Source organism: Eubalaena glacialis, chromosome 4, assembly GCF_028564815.1.
Source record: "Eubalaena glacialis isolate mEubGla1 chromosome 4, mEubGla1.1.hap2.+ XY, whole genome shotgun sequence".
In the NCBI taxonomy this organism is placed as follows: domain Eukaryota; kingdom Metazoa; phylum Chordata; class Mammalia; order Artiodactyla; family Balaenidae; genus Eubalaena; species Eubalaena glacialis.
Window position 1 is genome coordinate 120,296,927 of NC_083719.1, and position 18,316 is coordinate 120,315,242.

The 18,316-nt window shown below is 41.6% G+C and overlaps 1 protein-coding gene across 6 annotated transcripts in view; it reads left to right on the forward strand.

Moving 5' to 3' along the window:
* ARHGAP26 (Rho GTPase activating protein 26) overlaps positions 1–18,316 on the forward strand; it is a 496,856-nt gene that overhangs the window by 145,165 nt on the left and 333,375 nt on the right. For all 6 annotated transcript variants that reach the window (XM_061189774.1, XM_061189777.1, XM_061189778.1 and 3 more), the window contains exons 9-10: positions 1,886–1,986; positions 9,094–9,188. In XM_061189774.1, coding sequence (XP_061045757.1) covers positions 1,886–1,986; positions 9,094–9,188 — 196 coding nt within the window. The remainder of the gene's footprint in view (positions 1–1,885; positions 1,987–9,093; positions 9,189–18,316) is intronic.

The window sequence follows — 18,316 nt, forward strand, 5'->3', positions numbered from 1 at the left end:
AGAGCATTTTGTTTTCCTTCAGTACAGGAGCTTGTACAGCATTTAGTTGTCATATGACGACTTTAGTCTCCTTTACTCTAGAACAGTTCCTCTGATGACATTGACGTTTTTGAAGAATATCGGCCAGTTCTTGTATAGAATTTTCTTCATTGTGGGTGTGTCTGATGTTTCCTCATGATTAGATTCAGGTCATGCATCCCTGGTCAAATCCTACATAAGTAATGCTGTGTTTTTCCCGGGTACCACATCCGGAGCAAAGGATGTTCCTCTGCCCTCCGTGGTCTTGTTGATTTTGATCACCTAGTCAAGGTACTGTCTGCTTTCCCCACTGTGCTGTCACTGTGTTTCCCTTGTAACTGATAAGCGGTCTGTGGGGCGGACACCTTAAGACCGTGCCCTTCCCTCTTCAGACTTCGCCTCCCATGGAGTTAGCATCCATTGAGAATCCTGGCCTGGACTGACCTTTACTGTGATGGTTGCAAAATGGTGATTTTGCAGTTCTGCCACTCCCTCCACATTTATTAGTTGCCTTTTCGTGTAATATAAGGAAGCGTCCTCCCCCTTTCTACCTCCCTCCTTCTCTCCTTTCTTTCCTTCCTTCCTTCCTTCCTCCCTCCCTCCCTTCCTTTCTTTCTTTCTTTCTTTCTTTCTCTCCTTCTCTCTTTCTTTCTCTCTCTCTCTCTCTTTCTCTCTCTCTCTCTCTTTCTTTCTTTCTTTCTTTCATCTGTCTATCCATCCATCTTTCTACTGTCAGTATGGACTTTTGAGTTCCCATTTTGTTCATTAGGCTAAATCCATTACTGTCCTTGTTTATTATGATGCTCAAAGTGTCCAAGATACAGCATTTTTGAAATCTTTGTGTTGTGCTGTCACTGGAATTTATTCTCTAAGCCACAGAAACACAGTTGAATGGTTGGCGTTTTCATTTGTCCTTGATGCTCCAATGTAGACACTCTGTTGCTTTTTAAGTATACTAAGTGACATCCAACACTTGCAATGGGCATTCATACCCTGAAAAATAATTATTAAGTGTCTGCTAAATCTGTTTTCATGTTGTCATTATTGTTTTTTAATCATATCTGCTATGTGATCTCTATAAGCATCCAGGACTCGTATTGATTGAGGTCCTTGCAGGCTAATAATGCCAATCATGCCTTCTTCCTCTAACAGTACTTTGTTGTTTGAAATAAAGTAATTGGCCAGGCACCTGATAAAATCAGATACTGTCAGAATTTGTCTGTAGGGCATCTACCTCTTTCCTGAGGGATAATTTTGAGGGACAAACTCCTTAGATTACATTTGAGCATTTACAGTTACTTCTGTTCCACATGTCTGGTGTCTCTGGGTTTTCCTTGTCTGCTTTTCAGATCTTCTTGAGTTCTGCTAAAGTAAAAATTAGAGGTTTGGAAGTAGGTCAGAACCCCTGTACGTGCGTGCACGTGGTTGCAGAGCAGCTGTGTGGGAAGCATGAAGTCATCACACCAGATGGGAACGGTGACAAGCACTTTGAGGAGCTTTTCTGTGTTCCTTCTCAATCATCTTCCTCCTGTCGGGGGAGAGAAAGGAAACTTCAGATGGAGATTGATAATATGGGAAAGTGAATTAATTTCCCCAGGGAACCTCTACTTCCCTTATATTTTAAGACCCATCGGATGCAGCATTTAGTGACAAACAGTCTTCCTTGGTCCTTGGGGAAAGCCCTGGGTCGGTTCCATTTCCAGCTTGTGGAATCAGATTTCTGCCTGTTCAAATCTAGCTGGTGTGGAGAGTATATCGCCCCTAGAAACAGTTTAAGGATAGGTGAGCATTGTGTGTTACTGGTTGTGTGTTTTTCCAGCATGCAGTGGATGTGGAGAGATGTTTTATGGGGAATATTACTTTGCAGGTCATTTTGGAACTTCCTGGGTGAAGCACTACTGTACATATCAACGGGATTCCAAACAAATCACCATGGTACCATTTGACCAAAAGTCAGGAGGAAAGGGGGTGAGTTCATTTTTAAATTTCATGCTTGATTTGCTTGGTTAACATATGATGAGTATAATGCATGTTTGAAGTAACACCTCCAATTTTCACTGTAATTTTCTTAATTTTTATATGGTAGTTCCAGGAGGCATGGCACCTGAAAAAGTAAATAAAACAAGATGATTATTTTGAGCACTAAGTTACATTGGCAGCTGCAATTAAGAAAGCTTTTTGTATTTCACATATATACAGTGTTAAGTGTGTATAATGTGTTTAGATGCTAGAAATTCTTGGATGACCTCATCCTGTGAAACTGATTCTTGTCACTCTCACCCAATACCCAGAGGGCTGCCAGTTGGCAGTTTAGATATCCCAGTTATCTGTTGCTGTGTAACAGGTCACCCAAAAATGTAGCGACTTTGAAAACAACACCAGTCATTTTAGTATTTCCTACAGTTTCTGTGGGTAAGGTCTTTGCGGAGCATTTGGATAGATGGTTTGGGCTCAGGGTTTCTTATGCTGTTTCAATCAGATAGTGACTGGAGCTGGACCATAAGGGTCTGAAGCAGCTCTGGGCTGGTCAGATATAGCTCTCTTCCTTTCTCCTGACCTCCTCTCCCATTCTCTTCCTTCTTTCCCTCTTGCTCTGTATAGTCTCAGGGCCTGTCCTCTGGCCTCTCTACGTGGGCTATTTTGGGTTTCCTCACAGCACGGCAGCCTCAGGGCAGCTAAAGGATTCAAGAGTGAATATTCCAGCAACAAAAGCAGACCCTGCAAAACCTTTTAATGACCGAGGCTTAGAAGTCATATTGCCTTAAGTTGGCCCCATGTGTTGGTTGAAACAGTCATAAAAGCCCACCCAATTTCAGTGTGAGAGGACATAGGCCCTGCCTCTTGATGAGAGGAGTATCAAAGTCACATTGCATTGAAGAGCATGTGGGATGGAAGATATTCTTGTGGCCGTCGTTGGAGGAGATAGTCAGGCTGCATCTGCGGGGTCCCCACTGCTGGGAGCTCCTTGCTGTGCCCCAGTGGTTCTCCTTTCCTCTGGGAGCACTCTGTGTGTCTGCATTTTCTTTTTAGGTGATCTGTCTTTTCTCTCTGGCTCCTCATAATATCTTCTTTTTTTTTCTTTTGGTATTCTACATTTCATTATGATAGTCCTTTCTGTGAATTTTTTTCTCTGTTTTCCCAATCTGTTGTGCTTAGGCATTTTGGCCTTTCTGGATTTGAGGATTGGTGTCTTTCAGTAACTTTGGAAAATTCTCACCAATTATCATTTTGAATTTTGCCCCCCTCCCCATTCTTTCTATTATTCAATATCTCCTTCTGGAGATATTTAAATATTTTTTAACAAAAATATTTATGTTTCATTTCTTTGAATCTCTGGACTCCGTTCTGGATAATTTCTTTTGTTCTATCTTTAGTTTAAATAATTTTTCAGCTGTGTCTAATCTGTTGATAAAGTAGTCCTCTGTAAGTATTCCAACGCTGGCCCTCTTCTCTGTGGCAAATTTTTGTGCATCCTGTTGGGTTTGCATATGTGCGGGCATTGCAGTGTAGAGGCTAAGAGCACTGGCCCTGAGGTTCGACTGCCCGGGTCAGTGATGTGACACTGTTGTCATTACTGTTAGCTACTCCCCCGTGCTGTCCCCTTGCTCTCTGCCACTTCCAGTTTTTCTTCCTGGCTTTCTTTCTCTTAGACCACAATGCAGGAGTTGATCAGCATCTCTGTCCTTCCCTGTATCAAGGCAAAAAAAGCCAAGGCTCTCTTAATGTGTCTTGTTAGGGGTAGAGTTGACTTATAAATAATCTCAGGAAAGCAGATATGTGAAAATATCAAAACATAGAGAAATTACAGAGTTAGAAGAAGTATTAAAGATCTCTGTTAATAGGAGTTCCCTATTATTCATGAAATGGAAGTAGAGTTAGGTCTGCCTTTCTTGGGTCAAGTCATAGTCCTTTTCTAACTCCTAGTCCTTCTAGAAATCAGATTCACTGAGTTATTCTCTCACACAGTCTTTATTTTGGGACCATTTATCTTGTGCTTTCCTAAACCTGGAGTGAAGAACTCTCTTGTATTTTGTCTACTCCTTTCTTACCACACTTGAAAGTGAAGGGCAGAGACGAATTATGGTGTGTGTTTGGGACTCCTTAGACTTTAGTGGGATAATTGGAAACACCTCATTGAGTTGTTAAGAGGCTTATATGCATTAGTGTATATAAACTTCTTGGGACTGAGCCTGACACATAATAGAGGCTGCCATATTAGGAGCTTGATATTATATGAAATAATTTTTCTAGTAATAATTACTTATATTTAGATTTTGTTTTATATTTTTCTAAAATATTGTCCTTTATCATCCTGTTTTATCCATTTTTCCTGCTTTACAAAAGAGGAAATTGTGGGTCAGAGAGAGGGAATGATTTCTAAGGATGTATTTTGAAAGAGTTACTTTGAACCAGTGCTCAAACCCTGATTCTGGAGCCTACATCTCCTGATTCTGAGGTTCATCATCATAATAAAAGAGAATAATACTGTATATGTGTAAAATAATAGTTTTCCATGACGCCACTCTGTTTCCTCATCCTCAGGGTGAGGAAATGTGAAGACTGGCTGTCCAGAGGTGATGTGTTCTCAATTTATACAGGAGAATCATGTGACGTCATTGTATGTGTGCTTGTACAAAGCTCTCCTAGGAGCTGGCGGCAGACTTAACGTAGAATATAGGGTGTTTCCTTTTCCTAACACGCTCTTTGTCCACCCTGTCTCTCCTTCCCTGTCCCTTTCATTTGGATTATTTTCCTTTGAAAGTACCTGCTTTTCTCTTAGCTTCAGTTCAGGAGATGTGAGTGGATTTTCTGCATCCTCTTGGAGACGAGGCCTGTGTGTGGTAAAAGACAGTTCCCCACATTCTATCCTGTGAGATGAGGACGCTCTCTGCGGGAACCCTGGAGCAGCCCAGAGCTGACCCCGTCCCTTTCCTGGCTTGAAACCCTTCATATGTTCCCACTGCTCACAGGATACAGACCACAGTCTGCATGATCTGGTCCCTGCTTCCCTCAAGCCCTTTCTCAGTCCAGTTTCCCTCTTGCACGGGGATTCCAGACACACTGGCTTCCCTTCAGTTCCTCCAGGGCTCCATGGACCCCCACCACAGGGCCTTTCCACCTGCTGTTCTCCACCCCTGATCTGTGCTCCTGGTTTTATCTCCTGTGGATCCTTCGGGTCTCAGCCCAAGAAAGCCTTTGCCGACCTTCCTGCCGAGGTCACATCCCCTTAATGTAGGCGTTTGTAGCACAGCATGCCTCTTTTATTGTAGTGTTTGTTACAGTTGTAACTCTTCATTTATTTGTTTAAGTGATTGTTATCTCCATCCCCTGTTTTTTTAACCACGAGTACTTGAACAGATCGTCTTTATAGATTTTTCCTGATATGGAATGGTCGTCTTGGGAACAGCGTCTTATCTTCTTCTTATTTCTGCTTATATTTGACAATCTTTTATAGTTCCCCTGTTTTCTCCTATTTCTCAGGGACACCTCCCCCTAAGCTTTCAAAGTGACAGGTAGTCCAATGCCATTAAATCAGAAATAGAGTTAGACATTAACATGGTCAGAAGTCCATATGTTTGGGCATTTCCAGTCATACATTTACGTGTTGCAGAAGGAGCAATTCTCAATCTGAGAAGTTAATCTTAGCCATTCAGTAAAAGACAATAGATGTAAGACTTGTGAATATAAACTGTCTCTTCCTAGGTCTTCTGTGTTTTGTGTGCTATTCTGATATTAGTGGGTGGTTAAGTTTTACCATACGCAGTCACATTTCCTATTATTCAACAAACTAGGCAAGTTTGCTAATTTCCCCCCTAGTTTAGGAAGAAAGATTGGCAGATATAGGAGAAAAAGGAACCCTAAAAAATTCCTACGTGACAGGAAGAGAAGAAATCAGGGGCAGAAACCTCTATGTTTTTAGACAATAAATTAGTGTTGTGTGATAAAACTGTTGCATTCCATTTGTACAATGGAATACTACCCAGCAATAAAAAGAAATAAGCTCTTTCTTTTTGTACCATGGATTTTAAAAATTGCCTTTATTGTTTTAATGTTTAATTTTTATTTTTTTTTGATTGAAGTATAGTTGATTTACAATATTACCTAAGTTTCAGGTGTAAAACATAGTGATTCACAATTTTTAAAAGTTATACTCGATTTATAGTTATTATAAAATATTGGCTATGTTCCCTGTGCTGTACAATATATCCTTGTAGTTTATTTATTTTATACATAGTAGTTTGTACCTCTTAATCCCTATCCCTATCTTGCCCCTCCCTCCTTCCCTAGCCCCACTGATAACCACTAGTTTGTTTTCTATGTCCGTGAGTCTATTTCTTTTTTGTTCTATTCACGTGTTTTCTATGTCCGTGAGTCTATTTCTTTTTTGTTCTATTCACATTTGTTTTATTTTTTAGATTCTACAGATAAGTGATATTATACAGTATTTGTTTTTCTCTGTCTGACTTATTTCACTAAGCACAATACCCTCCAAGTCCATCCATGTTGTTGCAAATGGCAAAGTTTCTTTTTTAATGGCTGAGTAGCATTCCATTGTGTGTGTGTGTGTGTGTATGTATGTATGTGTATACACCACTACTTTTTCTTTTTTTTAACGTCTTTATTGGAGTATAATTGTTTTATAATGGTGTGTTAGTTTCTGCTGTATAACAAAGTGAATCAGCTATACATATACATATATACCCATATCCCCTCCCTCTTGTGTCTTCCTCCCACCCTCCCTATCCCACCCCTCTAGGTGGTCACAAAGCACTGAGCTGATCTCCCTGTGCTATGCGGCTGCTTCCCTCTAGCTATCTATTTTACATTTGGCAGTGTATATATGTCCATGCCCCTCTCTCACTTCGTCCCAACTTCCCCTTCCCCCTCCCCGTGTCCTCAAGTCCATTCCCTACGTGTGTCTTTATTCCTATCCTGCCCCTAGATTCTTCAGAACCTTTTTTTTTTTTTTTTTTTTTAGATTCTATATATATGTGTTAGCATATGGTATTTGTTTTTCTCTTTCTGACTTACTTCACTCTGTATGACAGACTCTAGGTCCATCCACCTCACTACAAATAACTCAATTTCATTTCTTTTTATGGCTGAGTAATATTCCATTGTATATATGTGCCACATCTTCTTTATCCATTCATCTGTCGATGAACACTCAGGTTCCTTCCATGTCCTGGCTCTTGTAAACAGAGCTGCAGTGAACATTGTACACCACTACTTCTTTATCCATTCATCTGTTGATGGGCACTTAGCTTGCTTTCATATCTTGGCAATTGTAAATAATGCTATGAACATTGGGGTTCATGTATCTTTTTGAATTAATGTTTCATTTTCTTTGGATATATACTTAGGGGTGTAATTGCTGGATCATATGATAGTTCTATTTTTAGTTTTTTGAGGAACCTCCATACAGTTTTATGCAGTGGCTGCACCAATTTACATTCCCACCAACAGTGTACAAGGGTTCCCTTTTCTCTACATCCTCACTAACATTTGTTATTTGTGGTCTTTTTTTTTTTTTTAAATTAATTAATTAATTTATTTATGGCTGTGTTGGGTCTTCGCCTCTGTGCGAGGGCTTTCTCCAGTTGTGGCAAGCGGGGGCCACTCTTCATCGCGGTGCGCGGGCCTCCCACCATCGCGGCCTCTCCTGTTGCGGAGCACAGGCTCCAGACGCGCAGGCCCAGCAGCTGTGGCTCACGGGCCCAGCCGCTCCGCGGCATGTGGGATCTTCCCAGACCAGGGCTCAAACCCGTGTCCCCTGCACCGGCAGGCAGACTCTCAACCACTGCACCACCAGGGAAGCCCCTATTTGTGGTCTTTTTGATGATAGCCATTTTGACAGGAGTGGGGTGATATCTCATTGTGGTTTTGATTTGTGTTTCTCTGATGTTGAGTGATGTTGAGCGTCTTTTCATGTGCCTGTTGGCCATCTGCGTTTCCTCTTTGGAAAAATGTCTATTCAGGTCTTCTGCCCATTTTTTAATTGGGGTGTTTGCTTTTTTTGTTGTTGAGTTGCATGAGCTGTTTTTATATTTTGGATATTAACCCCTTATTGGTCATATCATTTGCAAAAAGAAACTTGATTTGTACAACATGAGTGAATCGTAAACGAATTATGCTGAGTGAAAGAAGTCAGACGTAAAGGAGCATTCCATTTGTATAAAGTTACAGAATGTGGAAACTAATTTGTGATGACAGAGAACAGATTCAGTGTTTGCCTGGGAATGGACTGGGTGGAGGGATGATGGATTACCAGGGACTTACCAGGAAACTTTTGGGGCTGATGGAAATGTTTACTACCTTGATTGTGGTGATGATTTCACAGATGTATACAGATGTCAAGACTCATAAGTTGTATGCTTGAACATGTACAATATATTATACATTTAAAAATTATACTTCAATAAAGCTGTTAAAACATATTTATTGCACACCTACTCTGTTCCAGGGCCTTTTTGGTCTCTGGGGACACAAGGGTAAGCAAAAACAGACACAGTACAGTATGCCCTCAAGGAGCTTAGAGCCTGTTGAGGAAAGAGACATTATTTGAATCATCACTTACAGCAACAGCAAATCTCACCTGTGATCAGTGCTGTGAGGGAAGGAGGGGTACATGGTGCTATGTGAACATGTCTGGGGGTGTTTGACCCGGTCCAGAAATGTTTTCCTGAGAAGTGACCATTGAACCAAGGTCATAGAAGTCCAGAGTTGGAAGGAGACCTCAAGGTGATCTTGTTTCAACTCTTATCAAACCTATAAATTAAACCTATTTAAGCCAATATCAACAAGAATTTAACCTAGCATGGGTTGATGCTGTACCATCATGATCTATTAGTACTCAAGACATTGGGCTCTAAGTATTAAACATGGCTTACAGATTTTATTTGCATGAGGCTGTGGTCTGAGAAGGTTTATGACCAACCTTCCACCTCCTGTGGTCCTGAACACTCAGGTTTGAGAAGATGAAATGATCGCTTCTGTTTATGTGGCACGTTTGTCCTGGAGAGGAGCATGGCCCGAGTTCTGGCCTCATCTTGATAGTCTGTGTGTTCCCAACAGGGGGAAGATGAATCAGTCACCCTCAAATCCTGCACACGGCGGAAAACAGACTCTATTGAGAAGCGGTTTTGCTTTGATGTGGAAGCAGTAGACAGGTGAGTAGTTGTCACACTTTTTCTCAGGAACAAATATTGCCGAATTTGGATTTCTTTTCCATTCATTCAAAACTTTCTGTTTTTTTCCCCCTCTTTCCCTTCTCCATATAGACCTCAGGCCAGTTACTGATTTGCAAGAATCAGTATAGCCTCCCCATCCTATAGATTCAGCCCTGAGCCCCTGATTGGTTGGTTTAATTTTAATGTCAGGGCTTCCCTTCTTGGGAATATGTGTTATGTCTCAGGAGGATGAATATATGTTTAAAGAAAACTGACTGTTTAGCATGACTGTTTCAGCTATTTAAGATTTTTTACTTAAAAATTTTTATGTAATGATTCAAAAGGAGTTAGGTAAAGGGAAAAGTGGAAGAAGTTCTATCAATTAGAGAAAAAGCTTTTATGAGAGAATAGCATTGACATGTATACACTACCAAATGTAAAATACATAGCTAGTGGGAAGCAGCCACATAGCACAGGGAGATCAGCTCAGTGCTTTGTGACCACCTAGAGGGGTGGGATGGGGAGGGTGGGAGGGAGACGCAAGAGGGAGGGGATATGGGGATATATGTATACATATAGCTGATTCACTTTGCTATACAGCAGAAACTAACACAACATTGTAAAGCAATTATACTCCAATAAAAATGTTCAAAAAAAATTTTTTTTTTTAGTTACAGTATTTCGCCTCCCACTGTGTGTGTGCATCCAGGAAAGAAAGCAAACCACTTTCGACATCAGCCTTAGGAGAGGGAGCTCTGTGTTGTGTTCCTCAAGATTTACAGTCTCATTAAGTTGTACCACTTCATGGTGTTAAGCTAGTTTGACAGCATTCCAGTTCTTTGAGACACTTTACTTGGCAACAGGTTAATTCTTTGAATGAAAGCCATGAGTTAAGCTTATTTGAGCTGTCTATTCAAGATCAGCAGTGCTAGCACAAAGATCCTTAAATCTCAGCATGATTGTCCTATAATGCTGTTAATTTATCCCCTTTGTTAAAAAAAAAAAAAAAAGCTACACCACTTTGTCAAGCCAGTATCTACCCTCTCTGGGACGTTTACCTGTGGCCACTTTACGGGAGCTCTAGAGGATCTGGAGTGCGAGTACCACCTGGCGTGTGCTGCTCCATGTGCTGCCAGGTTTGAAATGCCTTCTTGTGGCATGATGTGTCCCTGTGTTGTGGCCCCTGAGGCTGCTAGAGCGCCCGTGGAGAGAGCATGCCTGTTTAGCCTAAATCAGATGTTCATGGAAACTAACCGTGTCTCATTAGCAGTCTAGTTATTACAGCTTTGGCTCTCAAGTCAGGCAACCCGGATCTAAATTTTGACTTTGCTGCTTAGTAGCCATGTGACTTTGGGCAAGTCACTTAATCTTGCAGGGCCTTGATTTCATTCTCTGGAAAATGGAGATGGTTATAGTACCTGGTTCCTAGCATTGTCAGGATTCAAGAAGAGAAGGCATGTAAAACACTTGGCAGACTGGCAAATAATAAAAGCTCAACAGTTAGCCTTTATTATTTGTTAATTAGTATGTCCTGCATGTTTACCTGACTTGATATTTCAAAAGCTAGACTCTAAATGCAGAGAAGTCAATATCATTTGTAAAGAAAAGAGAGTACCCCAATCGTTCACCATGTGTGGGTTGTGAGAGGGGAAGGGAGTGGAGAAGGGCTGTATGGTGAGGTAGGTTGAATTGGGGTAGCAAAGGGGGATTGCAAAAAGTGTGCCTCAAACTAAGATGATTCTTGACTTTAAACAAATCCTGAGTCAGGATGCTTTAAGCCCTTGTAGGCATCTCCTCTATTCTAAGCATGGAATTTACTGGCGTTCGTATTGTTGGAATCCAGATCCAGTTTGTATTGTTGGAATCCATGAAAGATGGATTAGCAGATGTGTTTGTGTGGAAATGGAGCCAGTTGTTTGATGCTGGTCAGCCGAATAGTTTCCAGAGATGATTGTCTGTTTGCAGGACTACCTGGGTGAGGGCAGTGCCCTGCATTGCAGCTCTTGTTAGATTTGGAAATGAGGTCAATGATTCTTTCTGAAGCTGAATTGTTTTCTTCTTCAGAAGTTTCCCAGAAGTTGCTGAGAGTTGCTTTTTAGGCAATTAAAACTCACCATGGTTCCTCCATCTCATTTCCACCCTTGCCAACACTTCCTACCACCTTCCCCCTGTATTATGCCCAGAAAAGCTTTGCACGTCCCAATTATAAGCTGAGAGCAAATGTGTCACATTCAGCATACTGAGTGGGTTTGGGAAGTCGATTTCTTCTAGGTCATCATCTCTGGTTCCCTTGGCATGAAGTGGAGGGGCTGCAGTTGTGGTGCAGAATGAGGCTGCTAAATCTCCTCTTAATAAGCAGGAGGGGAGTAGATAATACTGTTGTATTATTTGTAGTTTTGATGTTCTGTGTATTGTGATGCTTTCTGCCTGGGGAGAGCCTGCCCCTTTCGGGGCCGACCAGTTCTTAGAGTCAGCCGAGGGCTCAGCATGGTGAGCGCCATTGATGTGTGGACTTCCGGTCCAGAGCCACAGCGCCTCTACTGGCTCCAACAGCCCAAGAGGCAATATTCCTCTACCAGACACCTAGGGACCACTCCCACAGCCTATTAGCACCTGTGAAATTATTCAAACCAGCCACTCCTAAACGGTTTACCTATCCCTGCCTTGCCTTTGCTGCAGAAACTCTTAACAAAGGTCGTGGTCTAGGCTCTCCCCTCCGACCACTTCTGCCTCCTGGATGATGCTGGTGCTTTCCCACGTGGCCCTGTGTGGTGTGCCAAGTGTCCTGTTTCTAACACCTGTGAATATAAGAAACGTGGTTTGCCTGAGCCCCTTCTGTGTCTCCTCTTGTGGTCACACCTGACTGGCCATCACCCGAAATAACACAGAACATCAATGAAACCCCTTCTCTGCATTTTCTATATAGGTTGTCGTCTTTGGTCTCAAAGATTAGGTTACTGTTGGCAGTATTTTCTTTAGTGTCCATCTGCTGACACCTTGCGCTGGAACTTCTAGCCTCTAGACCTGTGAGATAATATACTTCTGTTGTTTATGCCACTCAGTTTGTGGGTCTTTTTACAGCAGCCCTAGAAAACCAATACAGTATTGAATAAGAGGGCCTTTCTCACTGAAGCAGCCATGAAAGGGTCCCCTGACAGCCTTTTAGATGGATGGCCCAACACACACTCCTTAAACAATCCCATTGACAAGGAGCCCCACTTCACAAAGCAGCCCTTTCACGTAAATTATCTTCCTTATTCTGGATACTCTTTACGGTAGCCTAAGCTTTCATTAGCTTTTTAAAAAGTCATCCTTTCTTATCCCTTAATAAAGAAGCATTCTTTGGTGCCTCTGTATTACCTTACCATAGAACCAAACATTTGAAAGTTTATATGTTATATTGGTTAATGGACTAAAGAATAGATTTATCATTTTTTCTTTAAAGCGTGTTAACTCTTTTTGAGGGAGCTTAGTGTAAAATTCCTGGGTAAAAATGGGACTTCATCTAAAAGCAGCTCTTAGGGGTAGTGGCGTGTGATACTTGCCAATGTCTGTCTTCAGTCACTTTGAACAATTAACTCCACCGTGCAGTAACTTATGGAAATGAATGAGCAAATGTAGGGGAAATATTTGTTTAAGCTAAAGAATCATGGTGGTAGTCATCTCCCAGCATCTCTGCATTTGTTTATCTTTAAGAGATGTCTCACAGATGTATGTGACACATGGGTATTTTCTCCCAAATGTCTTCCAGGAGGGACCACTAAACCATATGGAAGATAATAGAAACAAAAGGCTTCTTTTTGATGCACTGAATCAATGTAGTCTCTTGAGGGGTGGTGTTTATACTTGGGGAAAGGAAATAATTAGAATGCTTTATGTTTTCCAGGACTAACTGACCCCAACAGAAGTCCATACATTTGAAGACGTTGTGTAGAGTGTTGAGTGCCCCATTCCCACCCTTGGTACTCTCCAGAGGTGGACAGCAAAGGACAGCTTATTAGGATGACAGGGGTACTGGGTGCTAGTGGTGTCACGGGGACCAAGACAAGCATAGTCCTTGCCTTCATGGATCTTACCGTTGATTGTAGAATGGGCAGACACATACACATACATTCGTGCAACTGAAGGTATAAATACTGGTATGTTGAGTGTTCCAGCAAACTTGGAGGACCAGAATGCTGTAGGGAAGATGTAACACACAGAAGGACTTCACCCTTCTACTCTTACAGAGAATGATGGCATGACTAGAATGCCCTGAATTTTCATTCCCTCTCTCCTCCCCTCCCTTCCTCATTTATTAACCATAACTACATACTGGAGACTCTACTGACCGTGGAGATATAAAGTTTAATGAAGCATTAGGAATCTAATGGACTTTTCTTCTTAAAAGTCATCTGATTTTTCTTGCAAACCAAATCCAGAGTCCTCCTTCTGTGAGCTTTCCACGAATAGGTGAAGAGAGACAGCTTTCTTCTGAACCAGTCCCAGCCTGGCATGTCATACCCACTGTCAACTCTATCCTCGCGTCCCACCGTGTACTGTGTATTTGCACAGTGTACGAGCTTTTCTTTGTATTGGTTGGCTGGTTGTTTAATTAGGTATGTTTTATATAACTCTGTTCAATTCTAAATATCTGTCTCAGGTAATTTGCTCCCAGAGGCAGAATAACGTCATTTTATCCAGCTTTTAATCCAGTACTGTGTGCATGTGGTTGTTCAATTTTGTTTTTTATGGTAATGCAATTTTTGAGTTAGATTATTTTGTTCTTTCCTTCGGGACTTTGGTGAAGTACTGTGTAAGAGACTACAGGAGCTGAATCATGTTAGTTGATATTTAAACTAAAATTTGAGCGAGTACACACACAATCTACATTTCTGTATAGGTAGGACAAAAAAAAAAAACAGGAAAATGGGAGATTGGTAAGAATAGTGGCGGCTAGAAAGATTAATGGAAAATCGGAATAATCTACCCCAACCCTCCAATGAGTCACCACTCTTATTTCAAGTCCATTTTTATAGAAGGCTGCATGATGCTGGTAAAAGATCGAGCAGCCCTAAGTTTGAATTTGAGATCTGCTTCTTTACTAGCTGTGTGAGTCTGGGCTGGTGGTTTAATCACATCTGTAAGGTGAGGCTAATCATACCTACCTTGCAGGATTATTTTGAAGGTGGAATGCTGTAATATTCTTCCCTGATGTAGTTCTGTCGGAAGAGGTTGTTCCTTTGAAGTTTTTCGCTCTACCCTAAAACCCGGGACTTCCTTGTTCTTAATGGTGAACCATAGCTTTGGAGGGTATTTCTTTGAGCCCGTTTGTTTCATTTTGATGGCGTGCCTTTTTCCTATAGTGCCATGACTCTTCAAGTCATCTATAAGCTGAGGGTGAATACAGGTGCTTCAAGTGTATATCCGCAATGGGGCTGCCAGGGGAAGAATCTGTTTTCAAACTGTATATGCGATAACCCGTTATTTATCTATATTTCCTATACAAGATAAAAGGTTTAAGCCCCTCCTTCCAATTTATGGTCTCAAAAGGAAACCGTACTAATTTTAAGTTAAAATAATACTCTTTTAGTTTTGTATGTGGTGTGTGTGCATGTATTTGTTTGTGCGTCTTCGTGAGATTGTGTGAGTATTAAGACTGTGTGTTTTCCAAAAAGGATCATCTTATGTAACAGACTTTGTTTCAGTGCTCAGCCTCTAGATGGCAGTTTTGTATATGTATTAGTAACTATTAGCTGGTCCCGTTGAAAATTAGCTGTCCTTTATACATTGACATTTAGTAGTCAGTGGTGCGTGTGTGTGTGTGTGTGTGTGTGTGTGTGTGTGTTTCAGTGGAAGAAATCATCATGTGACTATTACCTCTTAAAGGAAGCGTATTCTAAGTGACTCATTCTTTCTCTAGAAATTCCTTCCTCCCACCCTTTTGTGATAGATCATTTCATACCCAGTTTCCTGCAGAAGCAAGCATGCTCAGTTAATGTAACTTCTGTTTAAACGTTACATTTAACCTTGCTTTCTGAGCTCAAGTGTCGGGCTCTTTGCGTCAGGGACAGCTTATTTGAGGATGATGAAAACAGATGAGTGATTGGGACGGTCCAGTGTGTGTGCTGAGAACCAGCCAGTCGTGCTTTTCCCTCTTGGTGTGGCCTGTCTTTATCTTTTGCAACAGATGAATCCATTTTTCCTGGTTTCAAACTTCCCCTCCCCTCCCCTTCTCACCCCTTGTTTGAAATAATATTTGATTTTGCCTTCCTGCTGGTTGGTTAGAGTGCTGGTCTCAGTGCCATTGACATTTTGGAGAGGAAATGGCTTTTTCCTTCCTCAGAGGGTGTTCTCCTGCTCTGACTTCCATGATTTGGGTGGGGGTGTGTGTGGGGGAAATATTGTACTTTCTGAATTGCTCCTTGGCTGTTCTGTAAAATGAGCTAGCTAAGAAGTTCTTAGAATCTTTAGAATTCATGTATTGTTTAAATCACTGGGTTTTTTCCCTTTTAAAAAATTAAATGAGAAAGCATTCGCTGTTTGATTCCGGTTTAAGTAAGAGTGGGATGTGTTGGTTAATGGACGGTGGTGTGAAATAAGGCAACCTTATTTATATTATTTCTGTTACTTATTTCTATTCTTATTACTGTTTCTGTTCTTTAGCCTGCATAGTGAAATTTGGAGTTTTATTGATTGAGTATACCAGTTTATTTGCCAGTTTCTAAATATAAAATGAGTTTATTTTTTAAAAATCGAAACCAAAATTTTGCTATTACAGAAGTCCAAAGAAAGGAGACGGTTCAAGCAGCAAACTCCACTTACCTGCATGTCTGATCATCATGAGATAGAATACTAACAAAGAAAAATTGATAAATGACCTAGAAGATTTCTTGAATTAGAGTATTTTTCATAGTTTGTTATCAAAATAACAAGTGTTTGCATTCCCCCTGAGAGTTACTCATCCTGGCAATTAATAATGCTTTCTCCTGGTGCTGGGCGTTGAAATCTGCTTACTCCTGTGTTCTCGGTGCCCATGGCATGCGCACCACTGGCACTCAATATGTTTCATTTAAGACCATGTAACTTAATGTGCCAAAGATGTCTTTGTCTGGGCTTCCTGATGTTTCATGACTTCAGTCTCCTTTAAAATAAAAATATAGGAAATTATCTGATGTGATTGGCAATATTACTCTTCAGACTATGATCATTGCTATGGTCCTAATTATTTTAGGACCTTTCCTCCCAGGACGTCACTGCTGTAGGTTATAATACGTTATGGTTCATTCATTCATTAGGATCAGATCCTTTCTAAATAATTGATTAGAAGCCTGCTTCTGAAAACTTCTTAAGGGGTGTGTGTGTGTGTGAGTGTGTGTGTGTGTATGTGTGTTTGGGGTGGGGGGCGGGGAGAGGAAGTCCCTTCCTCCCTCTCGCCTTTCCTTCCTCCAGAGAGAGAGAGAATGAAAGAGAGAAGTGCCTTCTTACCCTCCCTCCCTCCTTCCTCCTAAGGAACTGGTCACCCTGGATCCCCAGGGCACAGACTCTGCCTGCACAAGGGGGCAGTACAGTGTTGTGCTTAAAGTATGGGCCTTGCTTTAGAGTCAGGCAGACTGGGTTCAAGTTGAGGCTTTCCTGCTACCTAGCAGTGCAAGATTGTGCAAGTCATTTCTGAGTCTCAATTTTTAAAAGAAGTATAATGATAGTACTACTTCATTGCAAGGAACAAATGATAATGCAAGCAAAGTCCTTAGCCCAGTGCTTGGCCCATAATAAACACTCAGTAAACCTTAGCTGCAGTTGGTGGGCCACTGGTTTGCAACGTCTGGTTTCCCTCTCACGTTCTGTTTCTCTCACCGGTACCCCACCCAGGTTACCATGCCATATGTATTCTTCTCATGTGCAAGGATATGTAATGCACAAGGATCATCAATGGTTGATTATCTCAGAGCATGCATAGTTCTGCAGATTCATAAATTTTTGTCTCCAGATAGTAGATGAACGTTGCCCTCCTGTGATGACACTGGGTCCTCAGTATTGGAAAAAATGGGAAAGTATCCCAGGTTCCCCCTTCATTGATGAACTGGAAAGTCTTCTGCTGAGTTGGACTGTGAGGTGCATCAAGAATACAGACATGCATCATTGTTGGTCCTGGTGCACGAGATGACATTATAACATGTGGTGATGGCCTGGGGTGGAGCTCAGGTAGGGAGAGGCAGAGAAGGACGAGCACAGACCCCAGAAATCGCAGGCTGGTGGTCCACAGACATGTTTGGTTTGGCTTGAGTTGTTTAAGGCAACATTTTAAAATGGGAAAAATCTGTAAATGTTGATCGTGAGTTCCCATGTGCCAGCTGTTTATACGGCTGAATGGCAGATGCCTCCTTTGGGTGGGGTGTGTGCTCTTCACTTTGCTGCAGTCTCCACCATGCCCTGTTGTCCCCCATCATGATCTCAGGGGACAGCTGCCACTTTGCCTTGCATTTGCACTGTTGTTTTTCTCATAGAGGGGAAACCCCCTTTGTTCCTATGACTCTATCAGAAAGCAAAAGTGCAAAAGAATAACAGGGTGCATGTTTTAAGGAAAATGAGACCAAGCCTATTTTCCTTGGGGCAGGGAAGAATCTTATCCAGTTTCACTCATTTTGCTTACTTGCCTGGTCACTATAGATGTTTGACTCTGTAATTTCATACACACACGGAAGAGATGTCATTCTCCAGTATTATCCTGCGTTGGCCATATCTTTGTGTAAATGAAGATCTGCCATATGTTTGTGTAAATGAAGGTCTACTGAAACCTTGAACACTTAAAATTGCCAAGGAACGGCTAAGGACCAGTTTTCCAAGTAGCACTTTAAAAGCAAAGGACCACTTCCTTTGGCGCTTGCGTATCTCTTTTCACCTGTGGATGGCAGTCCATTCTCCAGACCTTCATTGTTTCCCTCTGTCTTCCTATCTAAACGTAGTGAGGTAGGTTTCATGTACAGGCTGTGAGTACATGTGTTTCTGTGGATGCCACAGTCCTTCTTTTACTCTGAACTTGACCCTTAAATGTGCCACAGTGTGGATAGAAGCTGGGGAATGAACTCTTGCCAGCAGAAGATTTATAGTCTTATGAATGAATAAACCCAAGATCTTTGGAGGTCGAT